The 27987-nt window shown below is 40.2% G+C and overlaps 2 protein-coding genes across 2 annotated transcripts in view; one reads left to right on the top strand and one right to left on the bottom strand.

Annotated features, from left to right (window-relative positions):
- Positions 1 to 5816, top strand: part of ARMC2 (armadillo repeat containing 2) — a 42547-nt gene extending 36731 nt beyond the window's left edge. The window contains exons 15-18 of the mRNA XM_015821317.1: positions 1298 to 1411; positions 2371 to 2503; positions 2694 to 2854; positions 5448 to 5816. Coding sequence (XP_015676803.1) covers positions 1298 to 1411; positions 2371 to 2503; positions 2694 to 2854; positions 5448 to 5566 — 527 coding nt within the window. The 3' untranslated portion in view covers positions 5567 to 5816. The remainder of the gene's footprint in view (positions 1 to 1297; positions 1412 to 2370; positions 2504 to 2693; positions 2855 to 5447) is intronic.
- A 126-nt stretch (positions 5817 to 5942) lies between these two features.
- Positions 5943 to 27712, bottom strand: SESN1 (sestrin 1). Its single transcript, XM_015821318.1, has 10 exons — positions 27636 to 27712; positions 22438 to 22503; positions 21045 to 21245; positions 16355 to 16537; positions 15192 to 15431; positions 13346 to 13493; positions 10325 to 10437; positions 9389 to 9579; positions 8579 to 8723; positions 5943 to 7487 (listed from the first exon to the last, which is right to left on the bottom strand). Exons 2-10 carry the CDS (start codon positions 22441 to 22443, stop codon positions 7401 to 7403), a joined length of 1314 nt encoding a protein of 437 aa, XP_015676804.1. The 5' UTR covers positions 22444 to 22503; positions 27636 to 27712; the 3' UTR covers positions 5943 to 7400.
- Between the last annotated feature and the right edge of the window lie 275 nt (positions 27713 to 27987).

Genomic DNA, 27987 nt, shown 5'->3' with positions numbered 1-27987 from the left:
ACTCAAAGATGTTAGATGAGAACTCACTGAACAAAATTTTCAAACGCACAATATGTTAATAGGGATTTTCTGCCTTTGTAGATATTGCTGAATTACTCTTCTAGCATCTCTCACAATTGGGTGTGCTGGCTGGGTTTGACAGAACTTGCAGTTCAGCATCTTTTGAAAGGGTGCAAACACCATATGTCTGATATGCTTGATATTTTTTAAAAGTTGGAGTCTTGTTTACAAGAGATTTAGCTATTAGAGGAAAGATAAACTTCCTGATTAAGTAAGAAAAATGCCAGGATTTTTGTCTGGATATTCAGTAAGATTAATGGAGGTTTGTCAGCAAGTAAGGAAGAAAGACAAGAGAAATGTCAAGTTTTACGAGGGTGAGAGTAAAAGTGAGAAAGTAACTGTGGTGAGGGCAGTTTCAGCAGAATGTAGAAAATAAAGGGAAATATTATATAGCTTTTTTTCTGGTCCTTCCACTAACTAGGCTTCCCAAACAGTATATAGTTATATCAAAATGTATACAGTCCTGGTCTAATTGTATGTTTCATTGAATCCCTAAATGAAAATAAACTGGCATATCCTCTGTACATTGCAAAGTTAAACCCATCTTTCTGCAAATTTTAAGTTCACACTTATTTGTGTGCAGTAGTGTACAGGTTTGAAATTTTAAAAAGAACCAGTCAATATTGCAGATGCAAAAGTTTGGATACCTTTTCAGTGGATATTTTGAAATACCTCCTTTGGCAGAAAAAAACAGCTTTCAAACATTTTGTGGTAATGTGCTAAGAAACACTTTTTGAACTCTTCCATGGGGAACTTTTCTAAATCAGAAATATTTTAGGTGTCCTTGCATGAACTACACAGTTGAGTTCTCCCTCTAGATTTTCAATAATACTCATTTGTGGGGACTGTGAAGGATTGCAAAAATCTTTCTTTTCTGTAAATAGGGTTGATTTGAACATTGTCTTGCTGAAGCATCTGTTTTAAACTTCAGTTTCTGCATTAACTATGGATATTACTTCTACACTATGTTGATATCCTGTTGTTAGTGTTAAGATTTGACCAAGGGTAACTTGATTTATGCATACCAGTGTATAAATTGTATTTATATGTAGGTGTCGGGGCACTTTTAGCCTGAGATACAACATGCAACAAGTTTTCCTGAGAACTTAAAATAAAGATGTACACTTATTGCTTAATCTGCTCTTCTAGGAGACATGTTTATCTGCCCTGCTTTTGGAATAAGAGTACATATTTTGGAATAAAAGTATATCAAATGCAGTGTATTTTCCACTTACAGTGCTTTTAACGATGTTAATGAGCAGTCACATGGATGGAATTCTGGAGGCTATTCGTGTCTTTGGTAATCTTTCTCAGAACCATGAAATCTGCAATTTTATTATACAGCGAAAGGGTGAGTTCCTATCCCATTAGAAAAACCCATGTTACATAAAGTAACACAAATTATATATTCACTAAACGTTGCCTGTTAGATTTTGCTTAAAAGAAATGGCTATTAAAATGATCTCCATAGAGAGTTCTATTTGAGAATGCTTGGACAAGGGTCATAAAAGGAGAGTTAAACTTAAGCAGAATTTGCAAAGGCATATTTCACACAACACTGTGATTTCCTTCCAATTAAAATACATACTTTTTACTTTTAAAAAAATTGAAAAGCCAAAAATGAATGAGACATCAATGCACGAGTTCAAGCTTTGTATCAGGGGACTTTTTAAAAAGACATCTAAAGAAATTGTGATGAAGATAGTTATGCTAAGTCTTCACGTTGAGATTGTTGGGATAAGCCTGTGAAAAATGTGGCATTTTCATTAATTGCATAGAGAGTTGATAACTGCTACAGAAGAGAAATCAATATTTCAGTCCTTTAGAAGTGGCATAGCAGTATTGCAGTGGTGGCGAACCTATGGCACGGGTGCCAGAGGTGGCACTCAGAGCCCTCTCTGTGGGCACACGCAACGTCTCCCCAACCCCCCTCCTCCCATGGCCCCCTCCTCACCAGCAGCCCCCCCCGAGAATTGCCCCTGGGCATGGTCCACACGAAGCAGCGGAGCCAAGGACATGGGCAGCGGGGACAAGACTCCTCCCTTCCGCCCCATTGCGCGCAGATGATACTGCGGGGCAGGGGCGGAGGGCATGGCCGCCATGGCGCTGCTGGGCTGCCTGGGTGATCTGTGGTGGGCTGTGGAGGTGGTAGGTGGCCCAGTGGGCAGGGCGGAGCGGGGACGGGGGGCAGTTTTTGGGCACTCGGTCTCTAAAAGGTTCGCCATCACTGCAGTATTGTAATGGTGCAGCTGATACAGTTATCCGTTCTTAAAAGCAAGTTTGTTCTCTTTTTTTCCTTCTGTGATCTAGTGTACAAGTTCATGATTGCTTTGCTTGATGCCAGGCACCAAGATGTCTGCTTTTCAGCCTGTGGAGTTCTCCTCAATCTTACTGTAGATAAAAGCAGGCGGAGTATTTTGAATGAAGGAGGAGGAATTAAAAAGTAAGTCCTAGAAAGTAGCTGAGTCAGAAAAGATATTGCTGAAATTCACACGGGGGGAGGGGAGGGGGGATATCTAGTATATTGTTGTTTCTATTTTCCTACAAGGCTTCTACAAAGACTCTAGCTTTGCAAGGGTTTAATAACAGCTGTTTAAAATCAAACATTTGTTTTTCACCTATTATTACAACAGATTAATCGATTGCTTGAGAGATTTTGGGCCCACAGACTGGCAACTGGCTGGTTTGATATGCAAAACTTTGTGGAACTACAGTGAGAATGTTACAAGTAATGAACCCTGCTTTGAAGATGATGACTCAAACAGTCTTCTAGTTCTTCTTATGACATTTCTTGGTAAGCTGTAAAAACAGTCTGTGTTTCTTTAATGAATGGAAATAAGACATATAGGAAGTTGCTTTTACAACTTGTAGCCCATTATTTTATTTACAGTCTTTCCAGAGTCTTAGCAAGAAATTATTATTAGCAATAGGAATAGCACTTATATACTGCTTCATAGTGCTTTAGAGCCCTGTCTTGAGCAGTTTACAGAGTCAGCATATTGCCTCCAACACTCTGGGGTCCTCATTTTACTGACCTTGAAAAGGCTGGAAGGCTGAGTCAACCTTGAGCCGGTCAGAATCGAATTCCTGGCAGTGAGCAGTAAGTTAACCTGCAATACTGCATTCTAACCACTGCACCACTACGGCTCCTATTACCATGTTTCCCCCAAAATAGGACCTACCCCAAAAGTAAGCCCTACTTAAGAGCCTATGCAGCTGCCCGCCCGCCCATTCTGTCTGCTTGCCACAAAGCGAGGCAGTGGGAGAGTAGAGGACAAAGCTTCTCTTTCTTACTTGCTGCCGCAATAAAGCAGGAGGCTAAGCAATGCATCGGTGCCGCAGCCATTAAGAGAGGCAGTGGGGGAGGTGGAGGACGAAGCTTCTCCTTACTCGCCGCCGCAACACAGCAGGAAGCTGAGCGGTGCACCTGTGCTGCAGCCACTAAGTGAGGGGGGGGGTGGGGGGGTGGAGGACGAAGCCCCAACAGTATCCTAGCCTGCAGAGCCCTGATGCTGGCGGAGTGAGGTGGTGGCGGCCGGAGCAGCCCCTTCCCCGTCTCCCCTCGCTTCCCCAAAGAACCCCTTCACTAACCTGCTTTCCAGCTCGTTCTCCGCCATTGTGCTGGGCAACAAAAGAAGCCAGTGAGACTACCAGTAAAAAAAAAAAGTTCAGATCTTCCAACTTTGCGAGATCTTTTTTTTCGCGAGAAGTTGGAAGGTCGGATTTTTTTTTTTAACTGTAGCCCCATAAACTTCTTTTTGTTGCCCTGCACACGGAGGACGGAGCTGGAAAGGAGCTTAGTGAAGGAATGTGGTTGCCCTGGGCTGGGGGTTAGGATTTGGCATCCACAATTCCAAATCCTTACTCCCACCCCACCCCAGGGCATCCAGAATGCCAAATCCTTACCCCCAGCCCAGGGCAACCACATTCTTTCACTAAGCTTCTTTCCAGCTCTGTTCGCCGCGTGCAGGGCAACACAAAGAAGTTTGTGGGGCTACAATTAAAAAATAAAAAAAGATCTGACCTTCCAAATTCTCGTGAAAAAAAGATCTTACAAAGTTGGAAGGTCTCTTTTGAACTTTTTTTTTTCTGGTAGTCTCACAGGCTTCTTTTGTTGCCCTGCACATGGCGGCAGCGAACGAGCTGGAAAGCAGGTTAGTGAAGGGATTCTTTGGGGAAGTGAAGGGTGATGGGGAAGGGGCTGCTCTGCCCGCTGCCGCCTCACTCCACCAGCATCAGGGCTCTGCAGGCCCGGCAGCCAAGGATATTCTTGGAGCTTCGTCCTTCACCCCACCCACCACCTTACTTAGTGGCTGCAGCAAGGGTGCATTGCTTAGCCTCCTGCTTTGTTGCGGCAGCAAGTAAGGAGAAGCTTCATCTTCCATCCTGCCTCGCTTCGTTCTCAACCTCCCCACAGCCTCATTTAGTGGCCGCTGCACTGGTGCATTCCTCAGTCTCCTGCTTCATTGCAGCGGCGAGTAAGCAGAAGCTTCGTCCTCCAACCCACCGCCTCACTTCATCCTCAACTCCCCCCTCGCTTAGTGGCCATGGCACCGGTGCATCTCTCGGCCTCCTGCTTCATTGTGGCGGCGAGTAAGGAGAAGCGGGCTAGGCGATCCTGCATGGGGCTGCTGGAGCCGTGGCGGCGAGGCCAGTTGTTGGCATGTTGGTGGCCTCGCTACAGGCCCTCTGTCAGCCCGTGCAGGGCGCATGGAGAAGCTCCGCACTCCCCCGCCTCGCTTCCTCCACCCCCATCTTGCTTAGTGGCTGAAGCACCGGTGCATCGCTTTGTCCTTCACCTCCCCATCATCTTGCTTTGTGCTCCACCCCACCCACTCCCGCCTTGCCTCCTGTTCCGTTGTGGCTGCAAAAATATAAGACCTATCCCAAAAATAGGTCTTATTTTGGTGACCCAAAAAATATAAGACCAGGTCATACTTTCAGGGAAACATGGTACCAACCACCTAGTTTTGTTTTAAAGAAGCTATCAGTTATTTGAGAGACAGTTTGATCTAATAGTTAAATTATTGGACTAGGAGCACAGAAACCTGAGTTCTATTCCTGCATGAAAGCTAGCTGGATAACCTTTGGCTAGTGGTCACTCCTTCTCAGCCTCAAGAAGGCGGCAGTGGCAAAACCACCTCTACAAATGCTGCCTAGAAAACTCATTTAAGTAATTAGGAGTCAAGTCTGACTCAAAGGCAGGGGGGGAAAAACCACAACCACCAAAACCCTCAGGAAATTTAAGATTTTTGTGTGCATTTTTTTAAAAAAGATTCTTCTCTGTGTTGGTAGCAGATACATCAAATACATGCGTGAATAATTCGTTTAAAATTGTTTTAAGTATATTTAATGCTGATCGGTAGGTACTTTTTTTCTTGCTGTAGATGAAGAACTGGCACTGGCTTACAGTTTTGACAGTGACTTAAGAGAATATCACAAACTTTATTGGGAAACAGAGTTCAAACCTGTGGCACAGAAACTTCTCCAGAGAATTCAAAATTGAAAATCATTGCTCGAGTTCCTAATACTTCATTTCAAGATGGGTGTTGATTCAATCAATGTGCAAATCATTTCTTTTGCTGCTGCTTTTGCAAATCATTTGATATTAAAACATTTCAGTATGTTGTTTCCACGGAAAATGCCTTTTGTTCTTTAGTTTTTCTACATAGCATGTACATTCATTGTAGAATACCTTTTTCTTAAATTTACAGTGGCGTTTAGGGAACAAAAATAAACTAATTACAACATCTGAATTAAGTATCTTTTGGATTTAACTTTATAATACTGTTATGGTTTATACTTAAGATTTTATAAAAGATTGCAAGAGTTAGTACTATGGTTATCAAGTGTAGATAAAGGAATTCAGACAGCATTCATTGTTAAATAATTTTGTTAGGTTTTAATGTATAGAACTAATATTGCATTTGGTCAAGAATTTCAACATTAATTTTTAGATGATTCAGACTAACATTCTCCACCCAAAAATTAAAAAATATATTGAAAAGTCACAGTATAAAGGCAGATTTTGATTTTTAAACAATTGTAAATGTATTTATGTGAAAAGATTATAATCCTTGTCCATTTATTGATAAGCTAATTTGGTAAGTGACGATAGTTTCTTGATTTCACAAATGAAATTCATATAGAGGGAATGAAATGGGCATTTTTAGCCAAAGCCAAGTTAAAATTGCACATTTGGCTTATATGTTTTGGATCAGCATTTGCCTTGCATTTTTGAATAAAGGAAATAGCAGATGCTTCCTGTTGAACTGTCAAGAATTGCAGTTTAACTTTTGTCGTTTTTTCTCTCAAACACAAATTAGTAATGCACACCAGACACAGCATTCATTAGTCTATTTTGTAATGAATTGATACTAGTGTAAGAAGTCTGAAAAAAGAGGAAAATGTTTTTTTATTTAAACAACCCAGTAATACTAACAGACTTCATACAAAAAGTGTCCATATATTTTACACATGCACGCACTCACACATATATGTCAAAGTCACTTACAGGGTTTTTGTTCTTGTTGTTCTTATGTTAATTTCTTGTTTAACTACATAAGCTGCTGCTTAAGGGGCAGGCTGTAGCAATGAGTGTTTTAATAAGAAGCTATTTGATACCTGAATGGATGTTTCCACACCTTTGATAGCTTCTAGGAATACTGAAGAAGTAGATTATCTATCCTTGCTCTCAACTATTTAGCTTTTCACAAAGTTGCAGATTTTTAAGCAGCTTTGAAAGTCTCACACTGCTTCAGTTTGATATAAGCCCAACCCAGACAGCAAAAGATTCTCTTAACAATCAAAACTCTTAATGTAATATCCTGTTCAGCTCTGCATTATCGGCAAGGATCTTCTCTAACATCACATACAACGTAGGCTCAGACCGTAGCATTGCTTGCATTTGTTTATAGCTTAATAACTGGAATTGCTAATCTCTTCATTTAACCAGCACGTTCAGCAGCATCAGGACTTTTATAAAAACATTATTCACCCTTATATCAAAAGCAACATTCTTATCTTCCAGATTCTTATTTATTTGTAACAATACATAAAGATTTTGGTAATTAGTTGTCTGGCAGAAGTCATTGCCTCCCATGCTAACTAGAGCAGGCTGGAATCCATTTGATTCTGTCTCTGAACAACTGTCCTACCACTAAGCTCAACATCAGCAGTGATATCCCATTAAGGAAAGAGCTGCAATAATACTAGTAGTAGCAGTAGTAGTAATAAACACTATGGCACAAATAATTTCATGGCTTTTAGCCCCTGCTGGTTGAGAAGCCCCTTAACAAGCCCTGGTAAGTTGCCCCTTCGATTACTACTGCCCAAAGTTTTCACGTCATGTAACGAGTAATGGCTCTCAGAGCGTAAAGCAGTTCAGCTTGCATCCGTGCTTCTATGAGAAGCAAATTGACGTGAACCTTAAAAGAAAACAAAAAAAGTTGGGTTTAGTATCTTTTGTGCTTTACAGCAGGGGTCCCCAACCCTCTGTCTGTGGACCGGTACCGGGCCACGGCATGCCAGCAACCGGTCCACACAAACAAGCAAAGCCCCATCTGTGGGATGCAGGCAGCACACAAAACCACATATTCTCCGGTCCGTGGAAAAACCTTTCTCCACGGAATCAGTCCCTGGTGCCCAAGAGGTTGGGGACCTCTGCTTTACAATATTCTAAGGCATGCAGAAATGCTGCTAATATTTGAATTGAAGCCAGACGGAAATCCATGAACATACTAGTGGCTGATGCTGGCAGGGATCTTATGCAACAGCCAATTAGGTGGACTACAGCCTCCATTCGGTTGCTATATGTGCAATATTCATTAGCCTGTGATCCTGGCTTTAGGCCTGGCATGACTAAGTCTTTATCAGGAGAGACAAGATACCTCTAATCATACAGAATTTTCCTCAATACAGTATATTCATTAATGTTGTGATTTCCACTAAGAACAATAATGTAAAGACAAAAACTTTACAGACTAGTGAAAGTGTAAAGAGCTATTTAAGTCAATATAAGCAAAATGAATGCCTTAGTACAGGGGTGTCAAACTCAATTTCAATGAGGGCCGCATCAGCATTGCAGTTGGCCATGGGGGGGCGGGTGGGTGCAGCCTACTGGGTGGGCGTGGATGGAGTGGGTGTGGCCTACTGGTCGTGTCAAGGGGGCCTGTGGGGGCCTGGTCAGGAGTGGGACAGATCTGAGGGTCTCTGGCAGAAAGGGGTGGGACCGGGGCAAGTGCCAAGGCATGGTCCACCAGGGCAAGTGCCAAGATGGCCACCACAAAATTGTACATTGGCTCCTGGCTGGCCTGAGCCAGGGCCAAGGCAGCGGGGGCCGTTCCCTCACTGTTTCCAGGATGGCTTCGCGGGCCACATGAAAACACTTCGCGGGCCGCATCCGGCCCCCAGGCCTTGTGTTTGACATGTCTGCCTTAGTAGATGCAACTGTCAAGCAATATTATTCAAGCTACTAAGTCACAAGACACAGATATATAACAATGTATATACAACATACCTTCTCAGAATGTTTGAATTGCCTCCAAAAGCTATCATACATTCTATTTGTGGTCCTCTCAGGAGCACACACTACAGTTTTGATATAAATTTTAAAGCTGCGGTCCAACAGCTGATTAATTTCACCGTAGTCATAATCATCATATCTATAATCAGAAGAATAAATACGTTCCGATTTTGCATCACACTGTTGCCATTTATAATTACTGTGCTATTGCTTGCTATTTCATAGCCATGTTTTCTGATACATCTTAAACTGGTTTTGCTAAAATCCCAATTACAGTAGTATCTTGAGTATTTTTGTCAATTCTCAATATGTTGGAAATAGCACCTATCCCCACTTTTTTTTTTTTTTGGTGCTTTGCCTGTTTCCATCTTCTACTCTATGCAGTCCTGTCCAGGTATTGACTTTCAGAGTACTGCAGTTGTCTTTTGCTTTTTCCAATCTGTGGCTTTCCCTAACAAATTACAGCTTTCTTCTAGCCATGGATTTGGCAGCAACACAAGACCTTTGCTCTAGAATCACTTTTACTTTTAAAATTATGGTTAGCTTTCTCAGGGTACAAAGCTCTTACCTCAAGCAGAATTGTTATCATGAATTTGCCTTTAAAAGCATTTGATAATAAGGAGTTACCAGTGCAATTATTTTTTTTATCGAGTTCATTGATTCTATGCTCGTGCCTTTTGATGTAGGTTCTTAATATAAACTCAGTCTGATAATAAGTGTTCAAGCCTACTGCATATGTACAGAGCTCATATGGGGAGCAAAATTGCCAAAATTAATAGATAACTAAAGCTGATCTGGACCAACCTTATTCCAAACATACAGTGGATGTAATTCCAGATTGCACGTCTAAGCATTGATGTATCCACATCTTTATGCATAGCCATTGTGTTGTAAGTCAAGTTGTAGGCAATTTGAAACTTCTCATCTATCAGTTGTCCTACATCTGGATAGAGACGATTTACCAGTGAATACCCATGGTCTTCCCACGAATAGTCCTTAAAAGCAAAATGGGTACATGGAACCAAGTTCTCAAGAACTTTTTGACAAAGTAGAAAAATATATTTTTCACTTCATTTTTAAAACCCAAATTAAGGAAATAATTGGTACTGTATGTATGCCAACAGCATGGATATTCTGTTGTCCTCCACTGGTTTCAACTACAGGTAGTCCTCAACTTATGACCAAGAATTTCCATTCCTAAGTAAGGTGTTTTTTTAAGTGAGTTGCGCCTCATTTTATGAACTTTTTTTTTTGCTAGGTTTGTTAACTGAGTGACTGCAGTTAAGTGAATCATGCAGTCATTTGGCTTCCCCCTTTGACTTTGCTTGTCCGAAACTGGCTGGAACGCTGACTCCCCCATATGATCCCTGGATGCTACAACTATCTAAATACATGCCTATCATTATCAAGTGCCTGGATTTTGATCCCTTGACAGTGGGGATGGTGTGACAGTTGTAAGTATGAGGACTGGTCGCAGGTCATTTTTTTTCAGTGCCGTTGTAACTTTGAAAGGTTGCTAAATGAATGGTTATCTGCATAGCTTTCACAATAATCCCCCTATATATTACCTGAGAATGATAAGTAAATGTTCAGACCTGCAGGGCACCAAATTGCCTATGCTTGCTTTAAAGTTATAAAAAAAACTTAACAGTAATTTATATACCTAATATTCTGTGTAATTTATACAACTAATATTCTGGAGAACACTTTGCATTTCTATACTGAAAATGTATGACTTACCTGTACACGGAAGGTAGGTACATGCATCCCATGTCTTGAGAAATCTTTATAACCATAGCTAGTGTCCTCAAAGTGACGAGATACATCTCTTGTTGGTGCTATTTCTTCATCTTCTGTTAAATATATAACAAGGTAATTTCATAAAAACAGCTTAAAAGCACATTGCAAAATTATAATAAATAACTTCTGTAATCAATACAGGAAAAGCATTTTGCAGATAAAATATAGCTTCTTCAAAAATGCGGTACTGGAATTCCCCCCCACATAAACTTCGCTTTTAATAAAAATAAGGGTCAATACATGTTCACCTTATGTGTTATGTAATGGAGAGCTGCAACTTATTTGAACATTGTTTATGTGGCAGCAAATGAAAAATGGACACGCGTGTTTTCTTCTACATTTGTTTCCAAATATGAGAAAACTAGCCCTTGAGAATGAACTCCTGCTTAATTACTGTGAAAAGGGTCAATAATGTATACAGGACTAGGAATTCGCATCAAACATCCTTGCTTATGATCTTATTGCCTCTCCCATAAGCAGATTGATAGGGTAGATACAATTAACCATCCATCTACAAACATTAGAAAAGTTCACAGCTTTAGTGGCAATGAACCAACTATACAAGCTTAGCTGTACAGTAATTGCTGCCACTGCAATTTTTGGGCTACAAGTTCCACACTGTAAATACGTCCGTTTTTCTACTATCAAATACTATACACAAAAGACTTAGTTAATCTACGGGCGGGTTGTGAGCACCCTGTCTTGTGCTGCTTCTGATAACTGACAGGCAGTGAGAATGAGCCAATTGAACAGAAGCCTTGGCTTGGGCATGCCGCAACATATAAACTGCTTACAACACACACTCTTCCTATTTGTTCTTAGGCAATTATGTATTTTTACAGTACATACACACGCAGGGGCACCTGTGGCTAGGAAGGTATTTGCACAACTTTATCTGGTACACCCACTGCATCTTTTCTAGTTTGGAAGGGTCTGGCAGACAGCCACTCATTCCCTAGTCATCTCATGGCTTGATTACTATAATGCATTCTATTTGGGCTGCCCTTGAAGACACCCCGGAAGCTTCAACTGATCCAGCAGGTAGACTCATCGATAGACTCATGTAACACCTCCACTTCACGATTGCCAATTTCCTTCTAGGTGTAATTCAAAATGCTGGTTGATACCTATAAAGCCCTACATGAAATAGGTCCCAGTTGATGGGTCAGCCAAATATTTAGATTTGATCTGGCGTTTTTATCCACCTATCCAGTCTATCCCAAGAACCTGGGATAGGCAGATGTTGTTTCTTGGTGTTAAAAGATAGCATCGCAGGATGTAAGCTGTTCCAAGTAAAGCTGCCTTTTACAATTGACTAATGGCGATTTTGTCAATGCCACTTTTATTCAAGTGGTGCTCCAGATATTTTGGGATCTATCACTATCGGTACTACTCTCCTTTGCCATAGTCACTTAATTTCTATTTGTAGGTCTTTTGTATTTTGTTATTTTCCCCAATTCTTTCTTATTCTTGCTATCTTCATTTTCTGTAACATTCACTCTCCAGATTTTTGTTGTTGTTCTTACTGACAATTGTTAAATCATTATGGTTATTATACCTACACACATGGAATTGTCATTAGGGATTTGTAAATGACGTAAAAGTTATGGAGCAGATTTTTTTGGCTTGAATGTAACATTTTCAGTATTTCCTAGTGCTGTTGAAAACTTACTATGATATGGAACACAAAACTGTTTTTATCATTTGAGAGAGAGATTTTAAGCCCATACAGATCTTTCAGTTTAAAATGAAGTGACTGAATAGAGAGAGAGCTAAACTTGCTGGCCTGCTCCATTGAGCTAATAATTCACATTTATTTATAAATAAAATCTGCTTTGTCCTATTAGTGATTATGCAGCTTTCCATTTTTTAAACCTCTTAAGTTTTAACAGATTAATTTTAAGCATGATTGTTATAAATGAATGTCTGATAAACTGGCAAGTGCTAATGTGACAATTTGCATCATCTGCTTGATACCATTACACTAATTATGCCACTTGTGTTAATTTATGTCATTTGCATAATGGTGCTGTTTCACAAATGACAAATTATACTATTTACTTTGTGTGTGTAGTATTATGCAAATGATATCAATTTGTGCAGAAAATTGGTCTGATCCTTATAAAATCTTTTTCATCAAGATAAATCAAGATTTCACTGTATTTACTCAATCTGGACCTCTTTAGGTTCCCTGAATTGTGAGTCACATAGCCAACAGATACGTTAAGTTGGGAATTTTGTGGCTGGAAATTTTTGGAAGGCAGCAGTTCCACACCATCTGGCTTGGGGTCCGCAAGTTTTCCATTTGTACCAACCTGAATTATATTTTGTTCAGCAGATCTAAAGACCCCATTTAGTTAAGATTTTATATTTTTCATTTTGACGGACACATGGACAATCTCTGAGACCTGGCACTTCTTTTCTGGATTATTGTTCATCTTGCTTAAGAAATCTGACAGGTCTATACCGAGCTGTGAAACAATTAACAACTTTTTGAGCAATAACTGGATTCTTGATTTCTTAAAGCACCGGTTTGTGGCCCGGATGCGTCACGTGGAAGCCACACCCACCCCATTGCCGGCAATGGCAAAACCGGCCCGATACGTTGCGCGATGTCACGTGACGTCACAAGTTTGACATGTCTGTCTTAAAGGAAGCAATGTCAGGCCTACACTGAGGGGTGGTAGTTTAGGTACAAATTTTCTAAAAATTACTGCCCGATGGTCAAAACTTTTTAGAGTGTGCTGTGTTGAATGTAGGTTTGGATGATCATGGTGGTGATGGTGGTGATAATTGTGGCCCATTTTTACCCCTGGTTTTAGAAGAGAGCAATTATGGTTGCCCTGATGAATTATTTATGTTACATGATAATGAGGAAGTACAGTCTAAATACCGGAACTGATAAATATACATGTCAAATTTTTTAAAAAATAAAGAAATGAATATTAAATATGTTCTGACCTGAGCAACCCACCAACATGCTTTCTCTCTTCTCCTTCTCAAATCGTGTGGCCTTTTCCTCTTGACTAGCTTCAACGTCGTCTCTGCATTCTTGTATTTGCTTCATTTTTTCCATGAGTGCTTCTACTTCACAGGAGGGCTCGGGAATCTTTAATAGCAACATTTTTAAAATTGCAATGTAGCACTGATACGCTATTATGATAAACATCAGATTTTCCGTTTTATACCTAGCCTAGTACTTGCAACTTTTTTAGAATGTCTATGTATAGAATTAAGAAGGAAGCAAATATAATTTTTCTAATGCTTAATTAAAGGAACATTTTTTCTTTTGCATAGCAAATACATAGAAATTGTTTTACCGCCTGAAGTAATTTTAAATGTCCCAAAATGAGAATATGTAAAGTTGATGCATAAATATACTTGCGGGCAGGAATTGCTAGTGGTGGTTCCTTACTGTGGCACTATATCACAGGATAGTAACATTAAATATCCTATAATTTTGATTGCTATAATATAGCTAATTCTTTATTTTGAACTTGTTAGAACAAATTTCAAAAAGGCTGAGGCCTTGCATTATTATTAATAAAGTCTCAAATGAGCGGCAAATCATGTTTCTAACTGGTAACACTTCATAGTCCCAATACTTCTTACAATTAAAAACTGAATGACTATTTGTTTGTTTTAATGAAACTAACATGATGCAAACTGTTTGTGAGAAGACTATCCATTCCTTAAGAACTTTATAATTACCTTCAATAATATAATCTTGAAAATAAAAACAGTCTTATAACCTAACCATTCTTTGTCTTGCAGGGGATATATCAGATAATTCCTAGTGCTAATTTAGAAAGGTCAGACTAACTCTTAGAAGAAAAAACGTTTCTTGAACATTGATGTTTCTTCTAGCTCATATTGAGAGGAATCCAAGTCTGTGTATCTTAATCCAATTGGGTTTCCTGGCATGCAATTATATCTAACAGTGTATTTGCTGCAGGAAATACTGTTAACATATATTAATATTATTAGTAACAGTACAAAAGATGCAGCTGAAAATGAAATGCCATGTTCTAGACCAGGGGTCCCCAACCCCTGGTCCGTAGACCGGCAACTGGCCGCAGCATGCCAGAAACTGGGCCACGCAAACAAGCAAAGCCCCATCCGCAGGATGCAGGCAGCACACGACCCCCCCCCCCAGTCTGTGGAAAAACCTCTCTCCACGGAACCGATCCCTGGTGCCTAAAAGGTTGGGGCCCCCACTGCTCTAGACTACATCCAAGTTAAATTGCCTTCAGTCTAATATGGCAACTTCTTCCCACACCTCTTGACTTCCAAAAAATTTCTCTGAATTTCTTTTGGTGTCCCAGGGTCCATGTGTTCAAACACTATGATTACAAAGGCATACAGAAGCCTCCTCCAATGGTTAACTAACAGATATACTCCATTTCAGTGTGCCCCTTTGTAGCAGCCATCTTGCATTATTAAAGAGATGTATTTGATAGTTTAAAGCAGTCCCCCCCCCAACCTTTTGGGCACCAGAGACCGGTTCCTTGGAGAAAAGTTTTTCTGTGGACTGGAGGGTGTGTGGTTTTGCATGCTGCCTGCATCCCGCAGATGGGGCTTCACTTGTTTAGGCAGCCCAGTTTCTGGCATGCTATGGCCTGGCGCCAGTCCATGGACCGGGGATTGGGGACTTCTGGTTTAAAGTATTCATTCTCTTCATTAAAAAAAAGGAGAAGGGAGAGACGAAGGGAAGGAAGGAAAGTTGTACAACTTTGCAAATATACACAACAAGCAGATGCCTTTAAAAAAGGTAAACACGCTCAACCTTTCAGAACATAATACTCACTGTAATATCTGTATCAGGGGTGTGCATCTTATATTCATCGTGATTGCCATTTGCTATATCACAAATGCAATAACCATCAACGGAGAGCAGCCTGAAAGTGTGACCACCATCACAGTGGATCTCTGGATTGATTCCACAGCCAAAAGTGAATGAAGCAAGCGAGTGATAGTGTGTGAGGAGTACTACAGCGTGGACCAATTCAGCCAGGGACCAGCTGTGTTCTTCAGTTTTTAGAAGTTGCTTTAAAACAAAAAGCAAGGAGAAGGAATGTAATCATTACATCAAATTCTGCCAGGCCCCAAGAACCAACAGTGACATGTGGAGTTACATCTGAGAAGTTTCTTTATTGTTGTTTACCTACAGACAGACTCTTGCCAGTTTAAAGCAACTATCTGCATAACTATAGATATACTTTGTAAACTACTAGCAGACCTTTCAAGCTCCCCTGCCTTTTTGCCCTCTGTGAAGCAGTCCCTCCCTTCTGGGACTCCAGACTACATCCCACCACTAACTTATAATCATCACACCACAAGTAATATCACAAATGTAAGCCCACAGTGGATCAAAAATACTAGGCAAGAGACTAATGTTAAGTGTATTCTAAAGGGTTCTTTTAAAATGCAGAAAACCATGTTAACTACTTCACAGCCCTTTTTTATTTGGCAACTATGAGAACTACACCGTTTATTGTTCATTCTATGGATCTAGGACAGTAATGTAATTTAGAAATAAAAGCAGGCAGTGGTTAAAGATGACTAAGCACAAAGTCTACGCAGGAAATGAATTTTGAAACAATATATTTTAACTACCTTAAATATTGTAAAAGTCAAACATCCAGAAACTATTCAGTCATTAGTGCTATAAGACTCAAAAAATTGGAGAGAAAATGTATCAAAACAGGTACAATTTTTGCACTTCTGTAGAGAATGGATGATCTATTCTTGTTTCATTTTGAGCTGGTAAAAACAAAAAGAATGTTGTTTTTTTAAAAAAATATTGCAACAAGTGATGGGGGGGGAACCCCTGAATTCATTAAAGTGATCTGGAGACAGATTCTGCAATAACTTAAATTTGAATAACAAACATTAAGAATTACGGACCATCAAACAATGACAGCCATTTCAAAAATATAAGATCATACTAGATTCAAGAAACATCCTTACTTCAATATGCTCCTTTGTAATGAGCCAGGGTCTGTGTGCCAAGATTTTATTCAAATCACCCAACTTCTGCAACTTTTGAGGTGCATTTTCTAGACCATTCAGCCATTTAGGATCTCCTCCAACTTGTAGAAAATAATTGACATGAAGGTTCACCAAGTAAGAACACTGATGTCTTGCTGCAGCCTAGAGAACAATGTGCAAACAAGAATTATGGAACAGAGATGTTCCATAGTCATCTAAAAATGTAATTACAGAGAACACTGCATAAGTAAAATAATACATGTAACCCAATACAGTACACTACTGGAAAAAAAATATCATGTATTCTCTTTTAGTTATTTTTCATTTTTTTTATATGCCTTATGCGCAAGGTCAAAATTGAAAAGTAATATAGTGAAATGGATTAAATTTGAAAGCAACTTGCAGAGGCAAATCCTATTATTTACAGGAATGAGTTAGATGTAGGATAAACTGCAACTCCCTCATCTCTCAGTAATGATCACACTGGTGAGGATCGATGGGGAATGGAGTTCATTTCCATCTGGAGGGCTGTACATTGATCATCCCTGATTTAAGGACTGTATTTCTAGAAAGAAATTTCGTTGACTGAAATGATATCCAATTTTTCCCCTAAAAAGCATTTGCACACAGTGGCTTACAAAACGGAATCTTCATTAGAATGATTTTTCAACAAGCTGAAAACGGCAAGAACAAAAACACAAAGAAGTCCAATCAGCTCCTAAGTGAGTCAAATAAATTGCTTAAGATTTTGGGCAAGGACTATTCTGCATTTATTGCCTAGGCAATCCTAGGCAATAAAAATTTACTGTTTATCTTCAAGTGATCTGTTAACAGTTTTACATAAATGCCAACAAACAGGATAAAAACCATCCCCACCATGGGATCCAGGCCAAAGGGTTACATGAGCCTCTTAGCATTGCCTTCTAAAGTATTCTATCAAAATTAAACTAGATCAATAAAATATTTCTCCTTTGCAAACTCCTCGCAACATGGTAACCCAGAGGATATTACTGAAAGTTGTTGGTAGATTAAAAACAAAAACACAACCAACCAGGATGGAATTTTTCTCCAATGAGGCATGGATCCATGCAATTATCCAGGATTTTCGGAAATTAGATCATTACTATGTATTAATGCATTTAATAAAAATAATGAAACCAAATATTTATATCATTTAAATATAAAGTTACTTTCTTAATCACTGTTAAGCAGAACAGACTAGAACAGTGGTGGCGAACCTAAGGCACGGGTGCCAGAAGCGGCACTCAGAGCCCTCTCTGTGGGCACGCGCGCCGTCGCCCCAGTCCTAGGCCTTCAGCTGGGTTTTATAAAACCTTTTTGCTTTAGGCCTCCGCCGCCGTGTGCAAAAAAAAAAAGGTTCAGTCAATTTCAACTTCTCACAGGAAAAAAAAAGATCTTGCAAAGTTGGAATTGATTGATTGAACTTTTTAGTCCCACCCAGTCTGCTGTTACCACCACAGCCATGCCCACCCAATGGGCCACACCCACCCGGCAGTCAACGATGCATAAATGGGTTTTGGGTTGCAGTTTGGGCACTCGGGCTCTAAAAGCTTCGCCATCACTGGACTAGAACTAACCATATGCACCACTGAATAGCTGGCTACTTTTAAATCCCTTTTAAATCTAACAAGCCTGCATGTGGACCACCTCAATGAGTCAAGAATCCTGTTCATATTCTCAGGATGCAAACATTGTAGGAAACCTTTAATCCCCGTACTAATAAAAGTAAAAGATGCATATCTTATCTTAATATACACCGTAAGAAAGCAATTAAAATGATTTTATACAAAAAATGTCTTGCAAATTGATGATAGAAATGGAAGACTATGTATGAATGCAATGATGTAAAGTAATTGTTCTTTCCTATTATCACTATCATACAATGGTGACATCATTACTGAGACATAATAGTTTAGTTCTAATTTCTGTTTGAATTCATTCAAAACTGTACTCTCTTTGTTTTATATAGCCATTTCACTGTTAAAAAGTTTCCAGACGGAAAATTTTTGCAAGTCTTATGGAGATAGTGAAAAGGTGAACAATCCATTACCAAAGTTACAACCCAACCTCCTACAAGAGGAGCTGTGTAAGAACATTATTCAGACACGCACACACTGCAGCAAGCCCATACATCAGAACAAGAAAGTAGATGGTCTATGCAACATCTTCCAACAAAATGGATATCCATGCAGCTTTATAAAAAAGTTTGACTACTCAGTCATCTAGAGCAGGGGTAGGCAACCTTGGCTCTTTTATGACTCGTGGACTTCAATTCCCAGAATTCTGGAAGTTGAAGTCCACAAGTCATAAAAGGGCCAAGGTTGCCTACCCCTGATCTAGAGCAGTGGTTCTCAACCTGTGGGTCGGGACCCCATTTGGGGTCGATCGACCATTTCATGGGGGTCGCCAAGCAAGGCTGTCCGCCATTTTTTTGTCCGCCATTTTTTTCCCCTTTTCCGGCGGGTGTCTTACCTCTCTTGGGCTGGGCCAGCTGGTGGTCGGCCTGCTCCGTCTCTGCCGCTTGCCAGCTACGCCTCGGCCGGCGCAGGGGGCGGAACCACGCATGCGCGGCGCTCCTGGGCAGGGAAAGTCCTCAACTTACGACTGGTTGGGTAGTCCTCGACTTACAACCGGTTTAGTCCTCGACTTATGACTGGTTTAGTCCTCGACTTACGACCGGTTTAGTCCTCGACTTACGACCGGTTGGGGTCGCGGCATTAAAAAGGTTGAGAACCACTGATCTAGAGCATAACCAATACAAGCTATGAAAAGAATAACACTACAACAACAAAATCTCAGAAACAATCAGCAGGACTATTTCAACCACACAGCATTACCATAGCACGCAAACTAAACTAAATTAAAGCCCTCCAAAACCTCTTAAGTAAATCAAAACAACCAGTAGCCCATGAAGAAAAAAATGGATGTCGTCTACTACATACAGTATAAGGACTGTAGCAGCCAGTATGTAAGACAGACTGGCTGAAGACTAGAAGAACAGATCCATGAACAGTCAGAAGGACACAATGAAAACTCCATAATCTCATGCAGCCAAAAACGGACAGACTCAACTATAGTTTCAACTGGAAAATTGTGAGCATCGTAGAGGAAGTTAATTCCTAAAATGCTAGAGAATTCCTGGAAGCTTGGTATTCAGACAAATCAGCTATTGTAAGAAATATAGCATATTTACCTGCCATTCAAAAGAGACAAAAGCTAAAAAGGAAACAAAGACCAGAATAATTTGCTCCAGCAGTCAACACCCAAATAACCATGAATTAACACTGACAAACAAGCAGAAAACAATACCCTCATCAAGGAACTACCAAGTAGAAATCCACACCCCCATCAAAACCAGGAGGACAAGCCAGTGTATATAAACAGGGAGCAAATCCACATTCACTAGCACTGATGATGTTACCTAATTGAGTAATGAAATGGCTGCAAGCAAACAACCAAGCTCAGAGAACACACCAAGGAATCTACAGTTCAGTTCTGAGCTGCATGTACTCTTCTACTGAAATTATCACAGAGCCCTTGGCACGATTATTAAAAGTATAGGACAGTGATGGCGAACCTTTTAGAGACTGAGTGCCCAAACTGCAACCCAAAACCCACTTATTTATTGCCGGGTGCCAGGTGGGCGTGGCCCACTGGGTGGGCGTGGCTGTGATCATGGCAGACTGGGTGGGTGTGGCCAAGGTGGGCGTGGTCACCTCAATGTTGCTCGTGGGGACGCCTGTGGGGGCCGGGCAAGGTTGGGGGAGATCCAGGGGGTCCCTGGCAGGTGGCGTGGTGGGTAGAAGGCTCGTCCTGCGGGGTGAGGCGAGGCAGAGTGGGGGTGCCATTATCTCAGGGCAAGGCAAGGCAGGGGCCGGGGAAGCTGCTGCCTGACACCATCGGCCCCTGCACACAGAGGCCAGCGAGCGCATGGGGGCCGACAGTGTCCGTCAGCAGCCACAGCCTGCCTCTGGGGGCTCTGCAGCCCACCGCCAGCAGTTCAGAGAAGTGCCCACAGAGAGGGCTCTGAGTGCCGCCTCTGGCACGCGTGCCATACGTTCACCACCACTGGTATAGGAAGTTTCCAAATTTACAACTGAGCTCGCCCAAGCCAGTTCAGATTATCAGATTGTGGAACAACATTTTTGATTTAAATGTGTTTAAATCAGTGTTGTGTTAGGAACATTACCCCTTGAATTCTCTTATCTAAATCCATCTAATAAGTTTAAATCCATTTCCCTAAAAGTCCACTTAATCTTAAATCAGCTTTGCTTTGGTATTTTGGAGCTGTATTGAAAGACTGAAGGGAGAATGATTGATGGGGGAATAGGAAAGCCACTTTACTCAGCATCAGTGATACTAAATTGACTGTTTTTATGGAACATGACAGTGTAAACAAAAGTCAACTTGTTCGTTGCTCATTTTAATAAAGAAGTTATATCTATGATAGTGTATAATTTTGTGTATAATATTTAGTGCAGATAGAAACTCATTAGGATATCTAAAATATTCCAGAGATAGAACACTGCTATTTTTACAAATTAATACAATTCACAGAAATACTGAGATTCTCTAAGCACAGACACAAACTTTAAAGAGAAACACTAATGCTGTAAAAAAATGTTTCATGGGTCATAATTCAACATACCATTATACCTATATAGTGTCGATAGCAAAGAGGCAGTGGACCATCCATCTGCAGTAGATAATGCTGTGTTTTCAAAAAGCTCTCCAGATACCGTGGATGAAAAACCATCACCAATGTAATATTATCCAAATGCCCTAAAGTTGTGAAAGGCTCAGCAAACAAAGAAGACATCTGAGGATCCTCAGCGCTCACTTGAAGTATCTGTGTGAATCAGAGAAAAAAAATCACAATAATATTTTCTAGCAGCAAAAGTAAAATATTTTAAATAATTGTAATTTACAAAGTCAGTGTTTCTCAACCTCAGCAACTTTAAGATGTATGGGTTTCAACTGCCAAAATTCCCCAGCCATAAATGCTGAGAGTTGAAGTCCATATATCTTCAAGCCGCTGAAGATGAGAAAAACTGTCCAAATAAGTTGTTAAGTCTCTGTACTGTACACACACTGAGTTGGGGCAGAGAAGAGATTCTAGAAATTAACCATTGCCCAAACATGTCAAATAGTATGTGAACTACAAATTAATAATGTGACTGATTAATTATCTGGAGGCACATTTTAACTGAGAAATAAATAGAAAGCATATATTTATTTATCAGCAATTTGACAGTCAATAAAGTACTACAGCAGCCTTCCAAATTGCTAAGTAGTGAAAAATAAATTCGTTTCAGAAGCCACTTGTGAATCTTAATTTGGAATTAAAGTTCACCAGCTAATTATATTTATTTAACATGCAGGTCTATTACCCTATGGGTCAGGTCAAACAATATTTGATGCCCAACAGAATTGGGCAGTGTAAAATGGCCAATTAAATTACAGGTATTCCTGGACCTATGACTACAACTGAGCCAAAAATTTCTGTTGTTAAGTGAGACATTTGTTAAGTGAGTTTTGCTCCATTTTATGACTTTTCTTGCCATAGTTGTTAAGTGAATCTCTGCAGTTGATAAATTAGTAACCTGATCATTAAGTGAATCCGGCTTCCCCATTGACTTTGCTTGTCAGAAGATTGCAGAAGGTGATCGTCACATGATCTTGGGACGCAGCAACGGTCACAAAGTATGAACCAGTTGCCAAGCATCCGAATTTTAATCACATGATCATGGGGATGCTTCAGAGGTTGTAACTGTGAAAAATGGTCCTAAGTCACTTTTTTCAGCGCCGATGTAACTTTGAATGGTTACTAAGTGAAATGTAAATTGAGGACTACCTGTATTAAAGTTACAAGAACATCTTGTTCGGTTGCCAAACACTACTAATGATTTGTTGCACTAACAGAAATTTGCATATTAACAGCTGTTCTTCAGTTGACATTAAACTTTGAAAATCCCCTCCAACACTGGCAAAACTGTCACCAATTGGTTGTTTTCATGCAAAACAGAAAGCCTTACACATACCTCCATTTCTGGGATGAATCTGCTTGGTCCTTGTCCCAGTGGTCTGGGGATCCTGATTCCAAGTTCCTAGAAAAGAATGTTACACTGCAGTACCTGGAGTTTTTAGTTATAAACATTTCAGCTGTGGCTTTGAGAGCAATTAATGCTTCCCCACTGAAACAGAACTGTCCTTGTATTTCAGAAGTGCAATCAGTGGAAATGTTCTGCCCATGCTTCATAACAAGCCACACTTGTTTACAGTGCACCATTCTACTGCCATTAAAAACAATGAAACCTGGTTCAGTAAAAAACCTAGTTTTGCATAAAGTACTTGGCAAAGGGTCAAGGACAAGGAGTTCAGTACACAGCTGCTAGCAGGGTAATGTCAGCGATACTGGAGGCTTTTGAAGTGCATCTGCATATCCGCAAAACAGAATTATGTATGAAATCTCTCAGTATCTTTCAGGAAGTATAACAGGGCTGTAATTTTATCAGGGCTTGAGGGGGAAGCCACAAAAATACATGCAATAGGATTTTTAAAAATGTCTATTTAAAAATGACAAAAGAACAAACAGTAATTTCTCAGGCTGAATTTATAGTCAACTTGAAACTTTTATCTACCGCAAAACTTTCGCTGAATTAATTGTCAAGCCCCATTGCACAACTAAAATGTTTTCAGCTACGATCTTCTAAACACATTACAAAAACAGTGAATTCAGATTACCCAAGTGGCATTTTAAAAAAACATCTTTATACAGACACTGCATGAACCAATTCTGCAACGTATGGTTATGCAATTAAAAAGACGACTTTATGGAATTCACAAAACAAACGCCGGTTGCTTTTGTTATTGTGAACAAGCCCTACGTCACATAATCATTTTTTTGTGCCAAATCACTTCATCCAGAAAAGAAGTTCTGTGTCGGAAGAAAATATTTTACTTCTGCATTGGGAAAAATATACCAAGTTATGATATATAAGTATTTTCACCCATTAAAAAATCATTAGTAGAGACCAGCAATTAAAAAAGGCAAGACCTGGCCTTTGAGAAGCACTGCTGGAGTTTTGGCTGCCCGCTGAAAAAGCAAATTGACTTATGTGGGCAAAGTGATTATCTTACAACAGGTTCTGGAGAACAGGAGCCAAGCCCTCTCCTGGTCAATTACTAAATAATCAAAAGAAGGACTGAACCAAGAGCCAGTTTGGTCTAGTCTGTGGTTAAGTTACTAGGCTAGAAACCAGAACACTGTGAATTGTAATCCTGCTTTAGGTATAAAAGCCGGCTGGGTGACTTTGGGCCAGTCACTCTCAGTCCAACCCACCACACAAGGTTGTTGTAGGGAAAATAAGAGAAGGAAGGAAAATTAGATATATTTGCTGACGTGAGTTATTTATAAAAATAATAAAGGCAGGATAATTTTTTTTTTAAAAAAAGGATGGATGGTTAAATGAGTTATACATTTTCTCTCTCTCACACACACACAAACTCCAATTATTTTAGAAATTTACAGTACATGAAAACGTGGCATTTGTGATGTAGCTATAAGCATCCCGATTGGTTACACTGCTCATTCACCCTGGCAAACCCATGTAGCAGCAGCTCTCTTTTTATGGGGAAATATAATAACTTCCTTGCTCCAAAAAGTCCCAGTCTGTGCAATAAATGTGGGGTCTATAAATATGGTAGTCAGCAGCTGCTTTTTGAACTTTGATGGCACCACTAAATGCCCGGAGGACTAGAGAATGGTCATCACTACATCTACCAGCTGTGCCAATATAGAACACCAGCAGCAATGGCTACCAGCACCGCAAGTGTCCATATCAGAAAGCATCATGCAGTTAGATTCCTACTCTGAAAGACAGGGTCAACTTAAGCTTGGTGCAGGTCCACTAACAGAATCATTGGTATCTACATTATTTTTGTGTAGGTTTTCTGAACTGGGGAAAAAAACAGGCATACGTTCTTTATCTTTTAAAGGCATGTAATCTATTTATCTACTTGATAAAATACCGCACTATTTTTTTTTCTTCTATCAGTTTGAATAAATGTAACCGGCAGGCGAGACAATATGCAGTGCTAATATAAACAACATGAGACAGCCAATCTTTTTGGCAGCCTCTCTCAAGCCAGTATGGGCAAAAATTGAAATGTCCCATCTTTCTTATTCTACTTTTATGTTCTATCAGTTTGTACAAGAATAGCAGTTCTTCACCATAGACAAAAGGGTGCCAAAAAACAGAAACATTAGAGAATCAGTACATACGTTTTGGGCCCCACCTTGATTCCTCAGCCAAAAATAGTTATGCTTTAAACTTTCTTCAGTGTATATTATCAGTACAGTATCTCTTCAATCAGTTCCTCAAATCCAATGTGTTTTATTTCATAGTTGTCATAATCCTATTGAAGCTCCATATCCCAGATTAAAATATCTTCTTATGCTTTTCATCGCAGGTTCCCTATTTTTACCTCTAAACGTACTGAGAACAAGACAAAAAAGCTTAGTTCCGTCTTTGATTTCTTTGTTCTCTATTCCCCTCTTCCTTTGGGAAAACTCTTTATCAAGTTCTGCCTGTCTCTCATCTACACCAGGGGTCCCCAATCCCCAGTCCGTGGACCAGTACTGGGCCGCGGCATGCCAGCAACTGGGCCGCACAAACAATTGAAACCCATCCACGGGATGCAGGCAGCACACAAAACCACGCACACTCCGGTCTGCGGAAAAACCTCTCTCCACGGAACTGGTCCCTGGTGCCCAAAAGGTTGGGGACCTCTGATCTACACTTCTTGAAGCCTTCTTGTTTTTGTTTTCTATTGCTAAACCTTTATCCAGAATTGTTTCATTAATTCACATAATACAGTTCTTTTAGTCCATGCACTGATCTTCTAACAAGTTCAGAAACTATTGTCTTTACAATTAAAACTATAAAAGGTTTGCTCTACCATCTCTCAATCTTCATTTCCTCCACTACCATCCTCAGTAGGTGTTGGTTTCCTCATACAACTTTGCCCTTTCCCTCTCCGAAAGATCTTCCACTTTTTAAAATTCTTCCCTCAAAACTATCTTTCCCATGAGGCTTTTAATAACCCTTTAATTCATATGCTGCTGTCATCTGCATTCAATATATGGTTTTATTTATACTTGCATACTCACCCTTTTTAAATGGTTATCCACTTGGGACAAGGATCCATTCTTATTCTCCCCACCCTTTCCCTCTCTCTCAGAAACATTATTTTCTGGTCAATTTAGATATTTAAATTTGCATGCAACAACAAGCATCTTTAAATCTCTGTGGTTCTTTTCAGTTTCTAATAAATGATTTCATACGTTTTCATGTGGTAAGATTTGTGTTGGTGGTTTGTACATTTCCCTTTAAATACTATGAATGGCTAAAACAATTAGATTTTCCTCAACTCTTATTACTGAAGTGGACAAGACAGGCAAGTTAGATCTCTGGAGCTAAGCAATATTTTTAGGGGTGGGAACATTCACAGAAACCATTTCCACCCACATACTGTTCTCTATTTTACAAGTTGACAACAACAACACAACTGGAGATTTTCCTTGAGTCAGCCTCCAAACAACCAATTGAGGAAGTTAGCTGATGCCAAGTTGTATAAGAGATTATACAAAACTGATATTGTCTATAAATGTTTTTATGAGGTACACCATAGACTTCATATGACTGATGCATGTTAAATTTCCTACAAAAAGTTCTTCATAAGTACGAGTTCTCCAGTTCCATTATTCTTTCATTCACTCCAAAATTAATATAGAATTCCTTAAATCTTATTTCTAGGCTTTTTTGATTAAATGATAGCACAACCCACACTATACATAGAGATACCTTGAAAACGATAAGCACCCACTCATAACACCAATATCGGTCAGATTTTCATGCAACTGGCAACTGATTCAGATTGCAAAAGTGATGTCCATGAAAAAAGCATACTAAGCATTTCAATTACAGAATAAATACAAGACTACAATGTATAAAATGCTGAAGTCTAAGTTTATCAAGGAATAAGAACATTTAGAGCCCCTGGATGAGTTTACAGTATTCTTGCCAGATGAAAAACATTTAACTGCTGCTTGCATAGCTCCTGCACAAACAACCCACCATCTTTTACAGCAATCTGATCTGCTGCCAAGAAGCTCTACCCACAAATAAGTTATTTGCATGGCTTAACTGCATTTTATTTCTCTGCAGTTTCCAATCACTCGTTTTAGCATTTCAAATGGCAAAAAAAGCATTAACTCAATCTGTTCCCCTTAGTTAGTAGGTATTTAATGGCAACAAGGGTCAAATGTGGTATTGAATAGGAGCTTTAACAGCATAAACTAGAAAAAAATATCTGATTTTCAAAATTATCTTCAAAGCAAATTTGAGTAGCATTGCACTTCCAATGGTACCATTATGATATTTTATGTATAGGAATGAGTAGTGTTCAGACCATACTTTTTCTATTTTTCTGTAGTTTAAGCTAAAAGCAAACTAGACGGCAAAACAAGCAACAGTATGGAAAACCTTCCTGTAAACCACCAGGGAAAGAGGAACGCACTACTAAATAAGTCAGGCTACCCATTCCCATCGTCACCCCATTATTTATGATTAACAACCCCTTTAAGGGTATATTTTACATCATGATAAAAAATATTAAAATCCTAATATTTCAAATACTTTAGAAAAATCCTAAGAGACCGTACATTCCCATCTTAGGGGCCCATTCCATTCTCTCCTACATCCATTCTTGGAATTTACACCTGGGTTGATTCCACAAGAGTCCAAACCCGTCAATAGTCATTCTTGAACCTTTTCATGTCCAACAAACTTTCTAATTGGTCTCATTATTTTCCAGCAATATATTCGATGCTTGCCTTCCCCACCCTGCAGCTCAATATTGCAGCTCAGTATTTGTCATCTCCATTAAGTTTCTCTAGCCGGCAAGAAGAAACCCAAAGATCAACCCCCGGTCTCCATTAATCACACAAGACTCCCTGCTAGACCAGTGTTTCTCAACCTTGACCATTTTAAGGCATGTGGACTTCAACTCCCAGAATTCCACAGCCAGCAATGCTGGCTGTGGAATTCTGGGAGTTGAAGTCCACATGCCTTAAAATGGTCAAGGTTGAGAAACAGTGTGCCTAGAGACCCTTGCCGAGTCCTCAAATGATACGCGGCGCTTCCCCGCGCTCTCTGCCCGGTCTCGGGTCCTTTACCTTGTTCCCACAGCTAGTACAGCGAAACGGTCGCCCTACTTCGCGGTCCCGAGTTGGGTTGGGGGCACTCGCCAGCTTCATGCCGAAACGCGAGTCCGGAGTGCCGCCGCTTTGCTGCCACGGCCGCCGCTTCCGCGTTCAGGGCTCCTCGCCGCTCCCTTCCCCACCGCCCAGCACCGGAGCACTCGACTCCCTCGTAAGCCGGCAGAGACTTTTAAAAACAGCTGGCGGGCGGGGCATCCCGAGCCCGGTACAAACAAGACAACCAGAGCGCCTCCTTTTGGCCCGCCGCCCACCAATGATTGGGCCCAGAGGCCTTGGGGGCGGGGCCCAACGGGCTACCTGGCGGTGA

Source organism: Protobothrops mucrosquamatus, unplaced genomic scaffold (assembly GCF_001527695.2).
Source record: "Protobothrops mucrosquamatus isolate PMUCROS unplaced genomic scaffold, P.Mucros_1.0 scaffold1302, whole genome shotgun sequence".
NCBI classification, from domain to species: Eukaryota; Metazoa; Chordata; class Lepidosauria; order Squamata; family Viperidae; genus Protobothrops; species Protobothrops mucrosquamatus.
Note: the sequence above shows the minus strand (reverse complement) of the source record. Positions and strands in the feature narration are given on the sequence as shown.